General features: G+C 44.0%; 1 protein-coding gene across 1 annotated transcript in view; it reads right to left on the bottom strand.

The window, feature by feature from the left end:
• Positions 1-386: 386 nt before the first annotated feature.
• The window catches only part of LOC128310564 (transcription factor collier), a 45914-nt gene continuing 24171 nt past the window's right edge, over positions 387-22129 (bottom strand). Inside the window, exons 7-13 of the mRNA XM_053047236.1 lie at positions 5067-5148; positions 3814-3991; positions 2311-2465; positions 2117-2243; positions 1820-2050; positions 1575-1751; positions 387-1503 (exon numbers count right to left, since the gene is read on the bottom strand). Of these exons, the coding sequence (XP_052903196.1) occupies positions 1391-1503; positions 1575-1751; positions 1820-2050; positions 2117-2243; positions 2311-2465; positions 3814-3991; positions 5067-5148 (1063 nt within the window). The 3' untranslated portion in view covers positions 387-1390. The remainder of the gene's footprint in view (positions 1504-1574; positions 1752-1819; positions 2051-2116; positions 2244-2310; positions 2466-3813; positions 3992-5066; positions 5149-22129) is intronic.

The raw sequence follows: 22129 nt of genomic DNA, 5'->3' as shown, positions 1-22129 counted from the left end.
TGTGTTCAAAAACTTGCCCTTATTTATACTGCTCACCTCCTCTCGACATCTTGTGACATTATTGTGTTCTACTACACACATTGGCTTGGCTTCAATTGTTTTGGTTTCTATGATAATCGAAACGATGTGTTTGATTTTAGTGCCTTTTTTTGGTTTTCGGGTTCCAGGACACTCCACCACGATCGGTAGCGAGCTCGTATACTGTCTGCGTTTTAGCTCGGTTCCCGTATGGTTTCTTTCTCGCCTTACGATTATTCCTATCCTTGATTACGTTGCCCTTGACCATGCTTATCGTCGATTGATGCACGGACACTCCACAAATCCTTGGATAAATCGATCAGCATATTTGCTAGCGTTTTATACTATAAGTATCTTTATATTGGGTGTGTGTTTCTTTTCTTCGTGTTCAAACATTTAGATTTTAACGGCTGGTAAATTTTGGCTGCATTTCATAATGTGTTCTGTAATTTTATTTTGCATTAAATGATTATTTTCATAAAGATATGATTGTGGTGATGAGTCCTGGGCTGTGGCTGTTGCTTTCCGACGGATTCAAACGCTGGCCAAATTTAAACCCGGCTACGTTCGCTTTCGATATGTACTCGATTGGTTTTGATTCGTTTCGATCCGAAGCGATCTACCCTCTACCAGCACCGGACTGTCTGATCTGCTATCGGTGATCTCTTTTCGATTTTACTACTGATAGCAGGAAATTTTTCCTGCATTCCACTATCTGGAATTTTGAGAAAATATTACGCATGCGCCCCACTTCGTTGACTCGCGAGCTATCAGATTCGATTAGTTTAGTGTATATAAGATTAATCGTTAAATGGGGGTTAAAGTCTCAATGTGTGTTTTTCCCTTTTCATTCTTTAGTCATTCCCTTTTTTTGGCAAAAAATTAACTATTTTAAGTATTTATATATGTATAGTATGCACGTTTGCCCCCACTCTCCAAAGAGGGCCCATTTATGCCCTTACGGTACAAAAACATGTGACTGTGAGCTGAATAAACATACTTTACAGAGACTGTACAAAGAGTGTCGAAGGACCTTAGCGCGTATTTTTTTTGCTACCTTGCCGCCAGTTTTGTTTTGGTACCAAGTGTTCAATGCACGCGCAGCATTTGTCTGTTATTGCACAGTAAATAAAAATGTTTACATAAAAGCTAAATCATTTAATACAGCTAGTAGTTTTAGTATCGTGCTAGACGCTTTCGCTTCGTTCGCGCCCTAGAGTCGAGATTATAAAACCGTAATGCAGAGGATGTACTAAAAACAAAACCATTTTCCCGCCATTTTCCTTTTTGTACAAAATAATCTCCCGAAAACTATTTAACAGGATTCCACCGGAGGCTCAATGCCGGCGATCGCTACCCCCGGTGTAAGCGCTCATTTGGATGTGGTGGTTGCGGCCAACGGACTCGGCGTGTAGCCCTGTGAGGCGCAGGTCGTCATCGAGTACGGGCTGAAGCCACTGCCACCACTCATCAGCCCATTGATTCCTGCAATTGAAACGTCAGTCAGTTGGTCAGTGAAGGCGCAACAGAACCAGTCGTGAGCGTGTGCCACGTACTTGTAGAGGAGTTGAAGACGCTCGCAGGTGATGATGATAGACCGGTCATGTTGGGTGCGGTTGCGTACCCATTGCTGCTGCCGTACGATCCACCGCCGGACGAATGGGGTGTCGAAGCGCTGCTGCAGTATCCACCTCGTGGACTTACACTACTACTTTGGGCTCGTGTATACTCATCTGGAAGCAGGAAACGAATTCTTCACAACATTTCCACCAAAAACAAAATTCTAGCTTGTGTCTACTACCTTCAGTCCACTGGCCAGTTCCATCCTGTACACTGACGGCAAGCTGCCCACTGTACGAATTGAATCCGGACGTCCCGTTGGGCGAACGTGGCATCGAGTAGAGTGCTTCCGCCAGATCTGCCGCACGCTTTAGAATGATCTCCTTCGGCAGCTTCTCCGGATCTCCGGGATGGCGCGGAATTAGCTTCTGAAGCCGTTGGAAACCGTAATCGATCGTCGGTTCACTGAGTGCTATGATATATAGTAGTTTGAGATATAGTGGTTGTTTGTATACATGCAGACATTTGCAATACTTACAGACATAAACGAATCGACCGGGTGATCCTTTGCAGAACTGTTTACTTTTATACGACAGAGTTACCTCGACGACTCCGGGTATGTGTCGGGGTGGCGTTTGGACACGAATCGCATGCGATGTGATAAGCTGTGAAATGAATCGTGTTTAGTTTAGTGATAAGTCCACTGCATGCGACAACTACGCCAACGCTTACCTCACTCCACACGAGCATAGTGCCGAAGACAACTTGCAATCCATCGAAGAAATTATCACCGACGATAATTACCTGAGCTCCACCCGTAGTCCAGCCTTCGCTTGGTGAGATGGCCTTGATGCAAGGTGTAGCCATTGGAAGCGGTGGATAGATGCCTGCAATGGGACCGAACACACCGGACACATTAATTGTTGTGCTACGAAGGTTTATCATCGCACGATGGTTGTTCCATGCGGGCCGTGCAGGAAACGATAGGGAAAGTCAACTTCAACTAACTACAACCACCGATGGCGCCCGTTGGAAGGCATTCTGCACTCCATTGAAAGAGGTAAAAAAAACAACAACTCTGAACTACATGTTGAGCACGAAATCTAACAGCATCGCATCGGAACCGCACACGTGTTAGGTTCTCGATAGATGAGATTTGCCACAACATGATGAGAAATGGAAATTTAATAGAATTCCTGTCGTACACGAACAATGTCATATCCAGCGGAGTGTGGATGGAAATTGCAATTTGTCAAAACCGTGGCAAACCTCGGCCATACCCGGGTGTTCTTTCATTAGCGTACCGAATTTCGAATCGAAATTAGATCCAGCGTGTCGCGCACGGTAAAAGGAAGTTTCTCGTACGTATGCACGGCAGCAATGAATTTATTAAAACTCCCACCGTAGATGGTCTACATCGGAAGGTGAGTATGAAACTCAATCAACTCGTACGATTCTTCCTAGTCCATTTCCTTTCTGCTGCTGAAATTGACTTCTTTACCCATATGGGGAAACTGGTGCACACCAACACAAAGAAAAACAATCCTCGCTTCATTTCACACCCATACGGTATAACTCTTCTACGCTTGAGATGCACCATTTGAATGCACTTCCGGTGGAGTTCCAAATGGTGGAGTTGTACGCGCTCGTAAAAAAGGTGATATGATTTATGGCAGTAGTTACTTCATCGATGTACAATTTACGATAACGATTAAGCCGGAAATCATGCGCCCTTTTAACCGCACCGGGGGTGGTTGTGAACGGTGAGCTAGTTCTTGTTGAGCAGTTCCTTTTCGTTTCCATAGTACGAACGACGCGTCCGCAAAGAGCGAGTCCTTCCGAGAGTTTTGCTAATGCTTCGTTTATTGAAGGCAGTTGGCCACGTCCGTTGAAGCGAGACCAATTGCCTTCATAGATGCATGCAGTTTATCGTCGGAAAGAAATAGTGAGGCCAATTAGATCAGTGTGAAAAAGGAGACAACGTTGGAAGGAACTTATAAGAGTAATTTTACAAAACTGTATACCACTTTACTTACTAATTATAAACCAAATATAACGTACACGAATGAAAACTAATACAAATGTAAAATAAAAACCAACATAACATAAGCAAATTGCATAAGTAGATGAACAAAAAACAAAAGCAAATAATGCAACAAAATTCATCATTTAATGGGAGCGTGGGAGGAAAAATGGGTTTGAATTTGTTTTGAAGAAATAAATTTTGAAACCGACCGTCGTACGTACTGTCCGGGGCCAGATGGTGGCCCGACATTGCCAACGGAGAATTGGCTGTACCTTCGGGATCGAGCCGCTTTGCCCGGCGCCCGTGCTTGCTGTTGTTGTGGACGAACATGTTGTCCGAGATGGCCAGCAGCGGCCCGTCCACGGCCACCTGGGTCGCTATCACTACCTGCAATATATGGGTAATTGGAGGGTGCCATGGGGGGATTTCAGATTTAAATGGAAGAACATGACAAACAAGGGTGTAAAGGGGAAGGAAGAGGAAGTTTGGTGGGATTTGCGATGTAAAGGTGAGGCCATGAAGACATGGGAAGAGAGAGGGAGAGAGAAACAAAAAGAATATAATTAATTGCATTAAAAGATTAGTGAGGCGACTGGCTTTCCGGTTAGGTGGAAATATCGATGAACGATTCCTATTGTTCCTAACTTAATACTGAACTGTACCTTTATCAACAACTGTAATCCTTAATGTGATAACTAATTAGGACTTTAAGGAAAGTGTTGAAATATAAAAGAGCATTGTAACAAGTTCGATTCGAATAGGGTAGCAAAGAAGTTGGAAGAAAACTTGAATAATGCAAATGTAAACGCAACAACGAACATGTAAAAGAGAAACGAAAAGAAAAGATGGAGAAACCCGATTGCTTTGGATAGGCTAAAACGCATTTTTTTCCTTCTCCCATTTCTCTTCACTGCTCGTAAAGTAGGCGGTGACGTTTGGTCGTTGCAACGCAACGAAACTCATTCCTGATCATCAGCTTAATTTTATCTTCTTTCGCTTAGCTACATGCTTGTTTGCCGTTGCTTTGGGTCATTTCTTTAGGCGCACTGTGCATTGGTCTCTATTCTTAGCACTCCGCCAGTGTCTTTACAAATTTCCCCATCATCATCCGTCTTTGGGGAGATTTATGTACCTTTCAGTGGCGTGGAAGATGGAATACATGGACACCGTGATCAGACAGGAGAAAAGTGACGGAAAATTCCCAAGAGGAGTTCGAGGGAGTGGTGAAAAAGCTCAGCAGTTCAGTCACTTTGAATGTCATTAACGCCATTTGTTTCCTATTGTCCCTGTTCAATTATCATCCAGATTGGTGTTGTATAGCAAAATACAATTGGTAGTACTAGAATGATTTCTATAACAATTCCTGCTTTGCTTTCCCTAACTATATTACCCTTTCATCCTAGCAAATCCAGCCAAGCCAGCGTCCAACAGTGTGTGTGTAAGGTTGGTGATTAATACTCACTTGAAATCGTCGCATGTCCCGTGGGTTGCCCGCATTCTTTAGACAGTTTTGGTTGCACTTGAGGAAAAACTTAAGGAAAAATCTGCAAAGATAAGAGAAAAGCAAGACACACGGGCCGGTTAGAAATAGTTTCGTAATGCATTTGCGGCCCGAGTACGCCGCGACAGCTGGGTAGATGTCACATTTTTAAAACCCCCAGATGGGCACTCATTAGCAAAACCCGAACAAATTCCAAAAGGGGTGGTTCTTCTATTTAGTGGAGCTCATAAAGGAGCAATAAATGTGATCGTTTCATCGGTGCGCGTGGGGGTTAACCGATCAAAGGGCAGACGTTTACGACAGGTCGAACAGATTGTTTTCGGTGGAGATGATCTAGTCAGCAACACTTTGCACGTGTGCTGCCGTGGTAACTTTAATGGTGGAATGGAACCTCTTGGGAAATCCTCTAGCTAGAAGCTCCGTACAAACGCACTCCCGGGAGGACATTTTGAACACACTTTTGGAACGCTTCAAGTCTTGCCGCTTCAAGTTCCGTACAATGTTGTACCCTTGAATTTCTTTACGCTCTCCCGAGAGTTGTTCGCCGCGGCTTAAAACCTTTAAATTACTCTAGTTCAAAAGGGAGCCAAAAATCCGTTGATCCATTAAACAACTTGTTGTACACCAGTGGCGGTTGGAAGTTTGTGCCAAGCAGGAATGCCGACAGCCATCGGGGCTTTAACCATCGCCCTGGGATGGTGGAAACGATGATGCGATGATGCAATAAATACGGTTTATTTGGTTGTTCACACTTTAAACCGTCCCACTGGAAGGTGAGAAGAAAGTGGGGTGGAAGATGTGTGTTCCGATGGGAACTGCTGGTGTTGCTCCTTGTCTTTTCTTTCCCCCTGGAACTGTCCCACACCAGAAGCGGCATGTTTGTACACTCTCGTGTCGGGTATTCGTGTGTTCTACACAAATCACACATACACACTTCCTCGTGTTGATCTTGAAGTGTGTCTACCGGTCGTCTACCGGGGTCCTAATTTATAGACGCTTCCTTTTCAGCTCGTTTGTTGCGACCGTTGTAAAGATCGCAGCGATACCAAACGCACCCGGAAAAAGATCCGGAACTGTTCAACGGTGTGTGTGTGTTTTTGTATGTGTGTTGATAATTGCTTGGGACGGTTTATTTATTACGCACGCACGGTGCCCGGCCGAGTCGTAATTAACATAAACCCACCATCGGTTGGAGAAGTCATCACGGATATGTTCAGGACAGGGCTCTGTACTCGAATTGAGCTGTAAGCGACAGAAGATCCAGTTCGACAAAAAAAGGATCTTTATTGGGTAGACAATTCAGCTACTGCACAAGCTGGAAGCGATTTAGAATTGTTTCGCTGCAATTTGTCACACCGGGATGTGCGATAAATCCTGTCGCTCTGTTGCGCCCTTCGTATTGTGTCAACATTAGAGAGACAGAGGTTATGCGCATCCAGCATATTTGCATATGAAGAAGAAAAAGGTTTGCGATAAGTTATGGTTTACCTAATTATGCACAACACACAAAAAGGCAAGAGTGAATGTCTGTTTTCTCTTGCTCGACTATTGGTAGTTATGGACGATGGAGCGAATGTAAAGCAATTAATTTATGCACCAAACCCAAAAGTACTCCAAATGAATATCTTTTTTGTGATTACATTTACCCCGATGTTGTTGAAGCTCATTTCCAGTACCAGTTGTTAGTGAATGGGACGGTGATATGCGCGATATATCTGTGGTAACCTAATCCAAACGCTACCGAACCAAATCCACGACAGATGAGCAATTTTTATCGGATCTAGTCACGCTTCATCCACTTCAGCTCATCTGCCCTCAAGTAGCAGTACGTCCAGACAGATAGAAGTGCCCACAGGATCGCACAAAATCTGATACCTGCCCTATTAGCTGCGGGTGGTTGCCGCTGTAATAGCGATACGGAGGGCAAGTTAAAAATTAGCATCCCTACGGAAGGAGGATCATTTCCGACAAACAAAGTCGACGGGGAGTCGATCCAGCATTTAGCGAAACAAGTGTATACTTAGTGCAAAATGCTCACACGCCACTGTTTGTGCCCTCGGTAGAATGTGGAAACGCCTGGCGCCTGGGACCTAGAAGGAAGCAACATATCGCAATTCCCCCTTTTCCAAATCTTCGCGCGGTGCGGTTGCAGACATAAAAACTGGACCACGTGCCTAACCTAGCGCAAAAAGTTCGACAGATGTTTGCCAATGGGCAAATCACATATTAAATAGACACTCAGCGGGTAGCCACCGGCGATCGGTATCCGTATTTCATCCCTGCTCAGTTTACGGAGAGGGAGTCTCGCTGCACAGGAGCGACCCTTGACACCCTTCAGAACCTCGCGGAACAGAACGTTCCCTTTCCGAAACGCAATGCACCGACGAGCATCCGTGCTCGAGTGCAGCAGCTTCCGATATCGGTTTTTATTTTACCCATTAGACCTTTTCCATTCCCAATTTCCTTCCGTCCGTGGTGGTGCGAGTTGGCACTCGAACTCGAACCAAACCAGAAGTTATTAATAAAGGAAAACAGTACAGCAGTAATAAAATATTTACAAAGGAATTGTAATTGAGTTGGTTATTTACAATGGGATAGAGGCAAATGGCGAATGATAAATGTCCTACCGGTTTTGGGGTGGGTGTTCGGGACTTCTAGGGTGAATACGCGACCGGTAGGTCCGACACCCAGGTTTTCGTGTTTGATATTGCACCGAATCATTCACCCATCCATCATCGTTTCGCTGACACAAGATCGCACCAGGACCTTAGCTGCATCTTGGTTGGCACCGGTGGGCGAAATGTTTACTGCTTTCGGTAGCCTGTTCGGTTCGGCTAATCAATTACTGACACTTGTACACTGTTGAAAAATCTGTTACGATTTTAGGTGCCCTCGGGTGCCATCTTCCTTTGTCGGGAGGGAAGAATCGGCATCAGTTGGAGATCGTTCGTGTTTTTCCGGATATACCGATGCCGAATATGGTAACTGAGCTGGATGGATGGCAAGGTCGGGGGATGACGCACGCGTTTGAAGTAAGACAAGTGAGTGACAAGAAAACGTTAGCATGTGGTGCAACCTAACCACAAGTTTATATTTTGAAGTGTGTTTTTGCTTGTTGTGCTGAAGTGTTTGTATTCCTGAAGATATAATGGGCATGATTGTAAACATTTTAGCCTAATAGCTCATAAGTGGCTCCAGAAATGTTGACTGTTTGTATTATTTAAATTAAGTTGTTTCAGTGTACTTAGGAGTACTTGTGGATTTTTTCTGCTTAAGTTGAAGGAATTTCAACAATGGTCGACTGTTTGTTTATTTTTGAAAATATTGCGGAAAAGTTTTACAATGATATAAAAATTTGTATTGAAAATCTACTGAAAAACTAAAGAATCGATATTGGCGAGCTGTCGTGAGCTGTTAGCTTATGGATTAGTTAAAAAAAGAAGGTATCCTTTAGACGAGAAATCGTTTATTCTTCTAACAACACAAATCTACCATAATCGTTACCAACTCCCTGTTTTTCATTTTCCCCGTTTTGAGGGAATACCCATGTGGACGGACACGCACAAAACAAAGCGTTAATCCTTTCAATTTAAATGTCAAACAGCATGTTTTTGCTGCGACATCAAAGCAGTTGAAGATGGGTTCAACAAATCCAACCAGCTGTATGAGCAGATTGGAAACAAAAACAAGCTTACAGCGGTTAATGCCTCGTAACGTGAAGGAATCCAATCGTTTTATTAGTCGAAGGCGTGTGCAAGAGAGAGTGGATCATATCCTTTTGGCACCATTTTAATTGTAACGATGAAGAGCATGAATTTAGTACAGAATGGCAACAATTAAACACGACTCTTCTGACGTGCTGACGAGAGGTTAGAATAACTGCAATGGGAAGTTCGTTGAGTTAGTTTAACGTGACTTCCTTCAGGATGATATTTCGTATAATTGAGAACTGATGTTCCGCTTCGGAGTGCGTTAGTTTGGTAGTTCTGTTCCCCCTTATTGTTGTGCGGCGCCGCATGCTTCATTAAAAGGGCACACGAAGCATACAAAAAAGAGCGAGAGAAAGAGGGCATTAAAAAACCTTTCCACTAGGTGACAGACTAGGGGTACTGCTGGCAGGGATGGATGGCTGTATGTTTGTTGTTTTATGTTCAGCCGTGTATGATCTGTTCCTCGTTTTTTTACTGTTGTTATTACGATGACGTTAATGCTTTTGTTCAGTAAGCGAGATGATTATTTTCTGTTTTATTTCAAACGCCTTTTTGTAGAGCATTGCTTGATTTTTTTTTGCCTGGGTCGTTATCTGGCCCGAGTATCCTGTGTACCAGATGACCAGATGGGCGGAAGGATGACGTGTATCATGAAGAGAAGCGTGATTGCCTTACTCCCTGAAAACCGGGTGTCATATATCATCCGGTCAGGCATCGGAGGTCACAAAAGGTGAACCAGAGATTGTGCTCGTTGTTCATTTCATTTACGGGTGTAGCTTCGAGTAAGTGTTTGTTTAAAGTTACACCACTCAGTGTACAGTTACAGAAGCGCCAGCACGAATGTACTCTCCAAATTGTGGTATCGATTCCTTTTCCGCTTCGAAGGATTCGAAGATTTGTCCAGGGAAGCTTCCCGGAAAAAAAAAATCGTTCACTTATTACTTGTGCTTCCTTCCAAAGACGCGAACATCTCGAACAGTTCCTTTTTACCCCGCTTTACCCATCCCACGGGACCATTCTTCGCGAACAAATTGCGGTGTCCTTTTACAGTAGCAAGCAGTTCCAAGTATGCACCATCGAGACTTGTTCGTTCTTGCTTTCCAGCCAGATGTTTGTACGGATGTTTCCCATGTTTTTCACGGCACCGTCGACAACACGTCAACACATCCGCAGGCAACAGTTTTGACACTTCTGACAATACCTCAGCGCGAGAGCGCGTTGCCATGCCGACAAGCTTATTGCTTCCTGGTTGTGGTGGTTTGGCGGATGTAAACGATTCCGTTTGGCCCACTGTAGCTTACCAGTTTGTAAAGTGAGCTCGGGAACCACAAAACTGGTTTCACGCATTTGAAGTGGTTTCAATTATCGAATCCACTCCATCGGCTCAAGTGGACACTACAATTATACACTCTGAATGGTATGGGGTAATTTTAAAGCAAAAAAAAAAAACAACAAACAACTACGCCAGATTTAAAGGTTCAGTTACCTTAATCCGACATTTTATCATCCCCTTTTTACGAACAGTAACAGATTGTAAAGTGTCAAACCGCCGCGTGCATTCCACGCATGGTTGTATGCGTTTGATTAATTGAGTGATCTCTGAGCGCGTGCAAAGGATGTTGCGGCGTGACGGATGAGTTCAACACGCCACTCGAATGCCAAGTCACAACATATGTCGTGAAAGTAACGAACCCAATCGGAGCTTTAGGTTTCAATTGTAAACGTGTAATTGATGAGATCTGTGGACCGGAGTGTATATTTGAAAGAGCTTCTCTTTGAATATCCTTGCTGTTCGATGCATTGCATACCTTTCAGGCGTTCAAATAAATTATCGATTTGTTTTAGTAATTTTCAAATAATCATCTAAGGACCAACGGATAATGTCCTCACCAATATTCATCTACTGATAGCCACCTAAAACAATTACACCTAGCAACTGTACGCCTTCTCAGCGTGATTTTTCCTACGGAACATATTTCTCCACAGCAACCGCAACTGTTTAACCTAACCGCTTTTAATATCATGGAATAACTTCACGAAGGCCACATAAAAAAAACTGCAATCCTCTCTATACCAATAGTGCCCGACCACCGGATTGCACGTGCCCTCGAACCACTCCTTCGGCGTGTTTCACTAGCCACATAATCTTATCAATGAATCTAATTTACTTTCGGTCTGTTGTTTCGTCAACCTTCTCACCGATATCCCTGTGGCCCATCTAAAACCAGCGCCAACTGGATTGGGAAGAGGATATAATCTTCATTTTTTTTGGTTTGCCTTTCTGTTTCACATAATTCTTTTTCTTGTGTGAGTCCTTGATTTTTTCTTTCGACGGGGGGCCGTTTTTGTTCCATCCATAATCCGCTTATCGCGGAAACTTGGCCGTGTGTTGGCGTTGTCAGGATGTTGGGCTGGTAAGAACACCAAAAATGGCACCCAAGTCTGCTGTGCTTAACTCCTGTTGCTGTGCCCCCTTTTGTTATCTAGACAGGAAGAAAGCCTAACTTGAACGATAATGATACGCGCTTCTTGGGAAGCGGATGAATTTGAATGATTGAAATGAACTGTGAAAATTAACCTTAATTTAGGAGGTTTATTGATTTAAAGCCAAGTTGATATGCTTTTCGTGACGAAAGGATCTAAATAGTTCATAGTATCATACAATTATCTCGAAAAATCGCAATAATAGGTACTTGGTTTCAATTCGTAATCATTGCGATTGCGTACATCATGTCCTCCAGCTCCCAGTGCTTAAAGTTTGCGAACCATTAAACAAGTTGGGTTGGGTAGAATTGTGCGTCGAATTCGTCAGTTCCGATCGCACCAATACTATCCCGAAAACCCAGTATCCCAACCAAGAACACAATCAAACTGGACGGCAAAGAGGCATATCCATTCCAAACAATAGTCGTCTTCATCGCCATCGTTGGACACCCCATTAAAACCCGTGACGTGAGGGGGAGAAGAAGGTTGTGGGAGGGCCTCGTATCGAGGGGTGAAATTGGTTGAGATTTTTGTCCCTATATACACACTTTCAATTTCCTCCTCGGAACCTTCTTTTAGGTGTCGAAAGAAAGCTCGAACTAAAGGCAGGAAATACGCTGGCAGCAAATTCTTTGTTATGGTTCTTGACTTTTCCTTTCCTGTTTTGTTCATTTTTTTTTTCTTGGGGGGGTATTTGATGCTGAAGCAGTAAAAGATGCGTAGGCCGTTACAACCAATACAAGCAACATTGCGTCCCTCAGTCTTTTTTGTCTCGGATGCTCGGGCTCGTCCGTGTTTGTTGGGTTTGCCGATTTCAGTAAAACCCGATTGCCGGCATTTTCTTCACACCGCCATAAGCGACAATCGTTTCCTGCTGCCGGGGGCTGTGTGTTTGAGAAGGTCGTTCAGCACAGCTCCTGGACGGGAAGGATACACGGGATTCCTTGCTTCGCGGGACACGAGACGCTGAACCGATTTGAGCGCGTGTTTCAACCCGAAGAAACATCGACGAGCGGACAGGACAGGACCGGACAGGAGGTAAACTGGTCGGGATTTCCTTGCGCCATGCTGCTGGGAGTTTGGGACCGTAGCAAATGGTTTGTTTTTATCGGTTTCCTTAGAGTCGGCGTTGGTATGTTGGCGTGTTCTTTACACCAACGCGAACCACCACCACTACTACGGTGCTGATGCGTCCTTCACGCAACTTACGCAAACATCGACGCAACAAGAAACATGGACGCGCTCGAGAAGCTGCAAAGACGTCAATTCTTTCTGCCGGGAAACCTTGGAACAGCTGTCTTGGCGGAATGGGAGTTGATACCGATGAGCGTTGTTTGTCATCGGGATGCGTACATTTCCGGCCGTCCGTGATGGGGGAACGGTGCGTCCTGACGAACGGATGCACTTCCTCACTCTTGACACGCACATTCAGTTCCGTCTACTCGGGAGGGTGACTCAGTAGACTGTACATGTCTGCCTTGGTTCCGTTCGAGTTGTGTTCCGTCGCATGTTCCCGAGCGTCATTACCCTTCTAACGATGGTTTATAAAATCTTCCGTACATGCGTACCGTGCCGTACGCCATGTAAAGTTTTCTTTTGCTTGGCGACATTTTTGCTTTGTTCCCTTCTTTCCGCACGTTTTGCGTGGCCCAAATTTTGCAAGCTACCAGCACGGTAGTCTTGTCGTTAGTTTTTATTAGATGAAGTGTAATGTTTTGCTGCCGTCATTCGTATTATCGTTGTTGTGCGTTTCCACCTCAATCAGGCATGATGAGAACCGGTTGTCGGAGCATTACTTTTCCTGAGCGTTTATTAGCGTCTACCTTTGTCTTTTCTTGTAGTGTTACGTGTGTTTGGTGAAAATTCTTCAAACATGTCTTCACAAAGGTACGCAGGAGTCTTCAAAGATGAAGAGGATTAAAGTATGATGATGATTACACATTCAAGAGTGTGGAAAAATGAACTCAGTTCAATTGTTTGTACTATTCCCCTTTTGGCTGTTGCTTTGTGTACTAAAAGTTGTCTTAAATATGGTAAGTTCCAAAAAAACCCCGAAAAAGTAGATGAAATCAAGACTATAAGCTCTTAAAAATCATTTCACAAATACAACACCGCATTAGGAGTTAAAACATCTCTTCACAGGATACGGGATAAATACATTCAATTCCAGGAAATAGAATTAAAGCTATTCCATCCATCCTTGTACCTTGTAAAGTGCTTCAATGGAGCAACATAAACATTTCATTCCTCTATGCCTGATTGTATTTATCTATCGGTAGTCCAAAGAAACAGCAAAAGTGATGGCAAATGGCAGAAACTAACGTGCCGCGGGCACGCAGCCCTTTTTCCAACACTAAAAAACAAACAACCGCACACACACATACACACACACGAACAAAAAAGGGTGAAAAAGTCACGCACTGTCGCACAGCCCTTCCGGGCAATCTGGGGTGAGGAGAGCGGGTTTTCTTTGGCCGTTGTCCACGGCGAAGATGATGGTGATGGTGTGCTTTCTTATACACTTATTCCCATTTCTTACAGTTTTTGTACTCTTGTTCCACCTTCATCGTTATCGTTCCCCTTTTTTCCATCATTTACCCCCCCCCCCCACCCCCCACGCTTTCTGTAATGTGAAAAACATACACAAATGCTACAAATACATACATGTATCAGATACATTGCTGCTCAAATAGAGAAAAAAAACACGACCATAAAATGGACGAACGCGATTCCAGTCAGACGGTTGGGCAGTAAAACGCACATTTCTGGGCAATACGCACAACGCATCAACAAACCAGATGGGATGGGAGAAGATAGAATGAAACGCAAGGATCAGCAAATAAAATCAAACAACAACAGCACACCAACACCACCGCACAAGTGTTCCGGAGGGGTGGAACCCAACGCGGGCAGACAAAAGGGGCCACCAAATCCCGTCCCCATCGTAAGAAACGGTTGAAATCTTTTGTTTCCTACAATTTTATGGCTTTAAATCTTGACCTTTTTTAACGCTTCGATCTTCCGCTGCCACATCCTACTCGTTTTTTTTTTGGTTCGGAAACCGGGCCATTTTCAAGAGGTCTTCCTTGTCCCTTTTTTCCGGAATGAAACAAACGTCCAGAAACGAGCAGCTTTAACAATCGAACCCCGTGTATAAAAGAATAAAACAACAGCAACAACCGTAACAAGCGAACGGAACAGAGGAACAAATCAATATGATTGCTAGAATGGCCGTCCCAAAGCACGTCATCGTCATCGGGTGATCATTATCGTCAGCATCACCATCATCGGAGCGATTTGCAATAAAAAAAAGGTCGATTTTAGTCGGCCAACTTTAAGGGCACATTCATTTCGGTATGGATTTGTTCGCAAATTTTTATCACCTCTTATCGAAACGCTTGATTTGTCTTTTATATAATTTTGTTCGTATAAAAGTTTCTTAAGCAATATTTGTTTTATCCCAAATACAAATCTTCTTCGGTTGATAAACACGTGACCGATCGTCAGCCAGCTCATCCGAAAATCTGTTCCATCTCCATGGCAACGCATGTATCGAACTCCGCGTCTAGCCCGTCCATAAAAGGCATCATACCGTCCATCCCTCCCAGCATCGGCGGATAGACGGGACAAATTAAATGAAATTAAATTTATTTCATCGTCTTACGTACGCACCGTTACCTGCCCGGACGGGTAGGATCATTTCACGTGCAGCTTATCCGGCTTTTCCACCCTACAACCCCAGATGCGGAAGTATTCGATGACGCTTCGAAAAACAGCAGCGTGCGAAAGAGACAGCCCCATCCAGGGAGCACGTGTTTGAGTGAACGACCAGGCGTCTCCATTGCATCTCGCTTAAAGCCCCAAACGATGGATGGTAAGCGTGAAGCGAACGGGACAGCGAGACATGATACGGGCTGTTTCGCTTATTATTGCTACTTTGCTGCTTCTTCACTCAGGGAGCCACGAATCATGAAATCATAAAGTAAATCGCCTTATAGGCGATTTATTTTATTTCTTCGCTACATCGACTTCACGGCTCTGGGTGTGTGTGTGTATTTTTTTTTGTTATTGGGTGCTTCTTTTTCACCCTCTTGCCATGTTTCATTTCGAGGTTGTCGTCTTGTTTTTGTAACTTTATTAGATGCCGTGCGTCTTGCTTTTGGGCGGTAGATACAGGCTGCTGTATTGTCGTGTTCATTGTTTGTTTACATCGAAACGTGCCCATGTTGAACAAGATGGAGGAAATTGCTTACAACGATGGGGGTTTGTAATGAACCGATGGAACGGTTGAGTGGAATCGTTGGTCACTCTTGTATTAGAGTGTTGCAAAAGAAACGTTACAAGATGTTCATCCATAAGAAAAAAAATCCATTCTTTAACGCAGAAGACTCGTGGAGAAGTACTAAAAACACTCTTAAATCGAACACTTTAATCTTTGTATGAGTAAAAGATAAACCCTAGTGATAACATGTTCGGATTAATTTGATTCCCAGTTCTATTCTTCTGCTGCTTATAGATTTCCATGGAATCGTAGCGATTTACTTCCTCTGTTTCAGTGATTCCTTCTACTTCTTATCGCTTTTTTTTCTCATGTCGTAATAGCATTCCTTCCGTTTGTTAATGTACTGATCGACGTTTACGGTTGCATCCTTGCTTTCCTGACTCCCTCGAGGGAAGTCTCCTCACAGACAGCAGGACGCACATTGCATTGCTGGGGGCGTTTGTCATCTGCCGGAAGGAACATTTCCACACAAGCAGAACCCAAAAAAAAGGCGACAAATCTTCCTTCAGCTTTTCACCGTAACTCGCTACGCGTGGTACGATACACACAGCAAAACCGTCAGCCTCGCACCGGATGGACAATACTAACCGGAATTAATTAGTCGTGATTTACTGACAAAATGGTCCCCAAGGATGCGCCAATTGAGTGCTAGTGCTGTTCGAAAAAGAAACCGTAAAGTACGAGAACAGGAGAATAGGGAAAAAATACGTCTACCACTTCACATCCTGCTTGTCCGGAACGAAACTGTTCGGTAGCATTCCATTGAAACGAAAGGACTTTTTTCCGCTTATGCGTTAGTACACGGGCACGGGATGCCGAAAAATGCACCCGTTGCATGGCCATTAATCTTGTTCACTGCAATCCCTCACGGGAGTGGGCTTGGGAGTCGCATTCGTATGCAGTTTTGGGCTAGCTATGAGTGTGCCTGTGTACATTGGTTTAGAGTTTGTAAAGCGAAGTAAGTAAACGATGAGTTAAACAGGGCAGATGAAAAAATCTGGACAAATAACGGTGCCGGATTGTAATCAGTCTAGTCCGTTTTTATGTCTTATTGGAGGAAAGCTTAAATTTATCATTAAGATTGGACTATTTGGCCATTAAATTTGGAAAATTAACGGTTTTATTATGTTTAATTCATGTCAGTAACTAGGCGTCTCCATAGATTTTAACACGTTTTCATATTGTTTTAGAAGCATCCACTTCTGCTATAAAGTAACGTTGAATCAATAAGCAATCGATAAAAAAAGCAAAAAAACACACTGTTCACGCATGTATGTCCACTAGTTCACCATTTTGACCGAGAAACAGTATCGCCATTTTCACCCACGCCGTTGTGTTGTACAGCATCCCGGGTAGGGGACTTTTGTAGGCCATTTTGAATCACCGCGCATCATCAGTCGTATGAATGCATGTCTCATTTTTATCTGGCACCCCTTTTTTACACTCACACACACATGCTACACATACAGACGCATCTCTCGGATACCGACACAAGGGGTGTAACGATAAGATTCACTTGTTAGCAGAGCAAGAGGGTGAATTGTTGTGCACCCCTCGGTTTGGATGTTTTGCAGTGTGCAAATTGCAGTACTAGGGCAGGAAACTGAATTCCCGCTGCTGGCCAAAGAACACCCCCAGCACAGGCGATGTATGTTTGTATTGTATTGTCGTGTTGCTAAATGGATTTGGGGGGGGGGATTTGGTTCCATCTTCACTTTCCCAATAGTTTCCAGGCGACGTTGGATAGGCCCTTTTTTATTACACTGTCAAATTTCCGCATCCTTTGCTCTCCTTCACTGATCTTTCTGCTTTTTTTAAGGGTGCGTCTACTCCCTTAATCTTCATGGAGTTTGTTTGAGTTTGGTGCTGCAATCGGGAAACCGGCAACGCACCATAACGCATCCCGATAGCATCGTCTAGTCTCGAAAGGCAGGGAACTATGGTAGTCTTATCGGTCAACAGCCTTTTGGAAAATCTTGAAAGAGCAGTTTTACGCGCACGAAAAATGAAACATTCGTTTTTTTTCTTTTGCCCTACCAATAAAACGACGGAAATTCATTGGAGAAAAAAGGGGACAAAGTGAAAGGCAAAGAAAAATAGAAGAACGCATCCATAACCTATCGATTTTTGGCGCATTCATTCTTTTGAAAATGTTGGATTAGGCTTTTCTGTTGATTTGGTTTGTTTTCGGAGGGTTTTGCTACTAAAACTAGAAATTCGAGCAAAAAAAAGGTAATGTTTAAATAGCACCATCAAACATCAAGCATTGGGAGGCAAAACATCCTTTTTGGCATTCGGCATATCTATCTTGTTCTTCTGATTTCGCCTTCCTTTAGATGGGGCCATTGTTTTGTGTTTGCTGTTAAATTTTATGGTACGCTTATCGTTACGAATCGTTGACTTTTGTGATCATTGTATCGTCTGGTTCCTTTTTTCCTTTTACGAGTAAACTTCTTCACAGCGTCATTGGTTAAGAAATGAGAGCGAGAGTGATTAAAAATGTGTCCCAAATTGGAAGTCATTCGTGTCCAGTTGATCAGAATGGTTGACTTTAAAACAATGAGCGGAGTGGTTGGGTTTTGATTATCAATTTCTGTTGTCCGTTTCGAATCAAAATTATAGCCCAATCGTTCGCTGAACATCGCGTAATATGCAGTGATGCTCTGTAGAAACTGTTCCGTGCACGCGATAAGCGCCAGAACGACATCGTGTCTACGCGAAGCAGCCAACGAGCGTGCGAGTTAGTTAAATGTTACGATTAAATTATTCATACACCGAAGTCAGACCGATTATGTAACACATGCACACAGGTCGGTCGGTGTCCGTTTGCCTTCGCATGACACGATCATGTCACGCCACCCTCGCGCTCCAAAGAGTGCGAATGAGGAAGACCCGAACGGGGGTGTGGGATGTTGTGGCGCAATGCCAAAGGACATATGGTCGTGGTCCACGTTGTCCATTTACATAGGAGATGGACACATACGAAGAAAAAAACGGGCAACTCACACGAAACGAACCGGTCAATGGGATGAGCGTGTGGTGACCGTCTATGCATTAGGAAAATTAAAAAAGAAAAACCCTCTTCCATACACACATTCATAAGGTTAGTTCTCTACCTTAGGAAGAAAGCTAGGGATCACGAAAGAAAACGCATGTATTACGTACGATATTAAAGTGATGATGAACCTCGGCGTCCTTTGGCGGGAAGGTAGCGTTACGTGCGTTACACACGATCCGACATAATGCGACACTTTAATGCGCCAATCTCCAATAAATTTAAACGCTCTTTTTTTTACTCCTGGACGCCAGGTACATGATTCGCTTAAAAAGATACCTATCAGCAATCAGTAAGTCCATTTTTAACACACAATCAGATCCGACAATTGTGACAATCCGGGCGCCGGGAACTTGATTTTAGACGAACGAATGGCTATGTTTGTGGGCTTTTTTTTTGCTCCATCCCTCCAGAAAAACGGAAACGATGTCCATTTGCATCTTTATTACAAAATATTGCCGACGACGTGTTACCACCAATTCCTTGTCCGATACATGGGGGTACATGTTTGCCCAATCGAGCTGTGACAGCTTAAATTTTGCTCCATCAAGTTTCTGCTCTCCAAGGGCAGAAGCGTACGCTGGGTGTGTGTATGTGTGGATGAAATTTTATTGTCTGCACCCGAAGGCTCCGTTTTGGAACGATACGGGAGGCAAAAGGGCAGACAGAGATGAAACGTTGGATAGGGACACGCTTCCAAACAGTCGCAGTCATAGGACAGCTGTCATCCATCATATAATCCTCGCTCCTGCTTATTCTACTCTTTCTTCTCTGCTTGGGTTGCTACGATCTCCAGCACCTTCCCATTTCCGGGTGGAAACTACTTGGAAAGCAGCAGCAGTCCGACTGGTACTGTCCAACCGGCCGTAGGCAAATTTATCGCAATGGCAAAAATTTAATAGTATCGAATTTACATATTTTCCGAAATTGACTTGAGGCGGTGTCCGTTTTCGTACGACTAGACGAGTCTAGTCTAGTCTAGTCGTTCGTATGGGGCCGTACCTCGTATTGCTCGTTTACGATTGTGGTTACAGAAGTTGTACCGTTAGAGGGCGCTCGTATCCCCAGTCTAGCAAACGCACCTAAAGTCAAATTGTGAAATTGCAGCAGCACGAATTGCGTTATCATGTCTGGTGCAATTGCAACGCCCATTTGTCCTTGCGTTATCTAAGCCTAGGGTAAAAAATCGATCCAATGCGCCGAACGTGTGGAACGGATCGATTTGAAGACAATGGTACGGAGGATTATTTAAATGAAGGACCTGCTTCACACAAGCCATTTCCTGGAGTTCCTGGAAGATATTAACTTTTGTCCTAATTCTTGCTCTAATTATCATTCCCCCACAATTTCGGCCTACTGACTGAGCTTCCCTGATTAGATCCAATGAACCGCTCGTTCAGGCATGATAATAAATCGACCATCACCATCCCGGACGGAGGGAGTACCACAAGAAAAAAGAACCCCATATGACGGGCTCTTGAAACATATGAGCAACATGCGTGCCACTGCACTGCCAGCGCTAATTGTGCTCGCGTGTCACTAGAGAGACGTTCAGTTACGCGTACACCACGCATTAGGCGGTGGGCTCTTTCGCTGATTGATCGTCCTCGAGAAGGATGTCCGGAAAGGTAACAATACTTATGACACACTCGGCTCAGGCTTGTACACGATAATTGGCCACCGAAATGGGCAAACGGTGGAATCACTTACCTGTAACGTATACGGAAACGGGAAAGTATGGAAGTCGTGACGTGCGTGCTATTACGCAGATGAGGTGAAAATTTGGGGCTGGATGGAAGATTGGAAACACATTTTACGAGCACTAGCCAACGGGTCTTAATAGCTTCCAGACGCATCCAGACGACACTGTGTCGTGTTACTTAATGACATCAGGAACACATGATTAGAAGATACGAGCATTTCACACATGGGTTTGTATGTTGCTGTTCTACTAATGGTGGAGAAGAGAAACAACGTAATTAAAATTGCTCACATGATCTTTTCGGAACGATTTCGATTGGCTGGCATGTAAGGTGCAATGTCTATGAACTGTTAATGCTCCATACTTCCAAGCTACAACTATTAAATAAGCCGTTGGAGCGAAATCTTTGCCATTACCTTCCCCACATCTTAACCCTTAATCAGTTACTGCAGACATATCAATTTAACAAGGCTCGACTTCTTGAGCTAGGTGTGAATATGTCAAACATTCTTCAATCTACCATGGAAGGGTGCTCAATGCAACTGGTCGCTAGTATCATAAATCCACAGACACTCCCATATTAGTCTTCCAATTAATCCAAACCCCTTTTGTGTTGTTTACTAGAAGGTTGTTTACGTTCTCCAAGTTTCTACTTCATGAAATGCCGGCCAACCAAAAAAGGAGATCCCTTCGGCACGGTATGCCAACTGTTGTTGCCAAGAAATCCCTTACACCCACAAATGTCCCGAGGCACCCGTTTTCAGACGTGGTTAGATTTGACCAACTTATTGGCAATACGCACCCTAACGCATTTTGCGATATCGATCAGTTTTAATTGCTTGATTAAATAATGCTTAATTTAATTGCGTTTTCTTCTCGCGCTCAAACGAGGTGCCTGTAGGGTACGGTATGGAGTTCCGGTTGAGAACAGACACAAAAAAAGACAGAACGTACCACCAGTTTATGAATTTTCATTCCACCAGCTGACGAACTGGATTTTTGTGTTTGGGAACAATTTTGGACAGTTTGCGTGTTACTATGTTGGCCTTCAAAAGCAACACGGTCTCCAGTCGTGGCGGGCCGGGTCATAAATCATGCCCTCGTGTAGATACTGGCCAGGACCGGGTTTCACAACTTCCAAACCATTTATGGTGACGGTGCAGAGAATGGGGATCGTATGCGTGTGTCTCATTTTGGCGCAGAACAGAAGTCGGGCGAACATTGTCGTAGAGACGTCGCCCAAGTGGAATCATCACAGTTATGACAACACAGTCTGACAGTAAAAGACATTCCTGTGATGGTTTGTGATTTTTTGTCTGTCCGCTTTGGGTTTGCATTTCTTTGCGGAGGTGAGGTCCATATGCCTCGTCTAGATGGAATCAATCTTATTAAAGTTTATTTGATTGTTTCTGCTCACTTTGTCCGTTGTCTCATCGATTCTTTACAAGGCTTTTTTCAAGCCTTCATCGTGAAACAGAAGAAAGAGGAATAGAAAATAAACCTGCAAGTTATGATTTTGCGATTTTCGTAATCCCCGGAAAGCATGAAGTCCGCTCGACTTCCTCCAAATTATTGCAAGAAGTGTCTGTTTATCTACCAACTTTAAGGGATAACTTTCCAATCTAGTGCGGCGCGGCATCTAGGTGGATATGTCCACCATCTCTAGGCCGCTCTGATCCGAAACCCTAGCCTGACCGGCTTACCGGACACGCTCGGAATGAAATATTTATGAGTTCCCGTATCATAAAAGGAAGCTTTTCGTGCCTCGCCTAAGTGGTGCTTTGTTCGCCA

Source organism: Anopheles moucheti, chromosome 2 (assembly GCF_943734755.1).
Source record: "Anopheles moucheti chromosome 2, idAnoMoucSN_F20_07, whole genome shotgun sequence".
Lineage (NCBI taxonomy): Eukaryota > Metazoa > Arthropoda > Insecta > Diptera > Culicidae > Anopheles > Anopheles moucheti.
The sequence above is the reverse complement of the archived record's forward strand: the minus strand, read 5'-3'. Positions and strand labels throughout refer to the sequence as shown.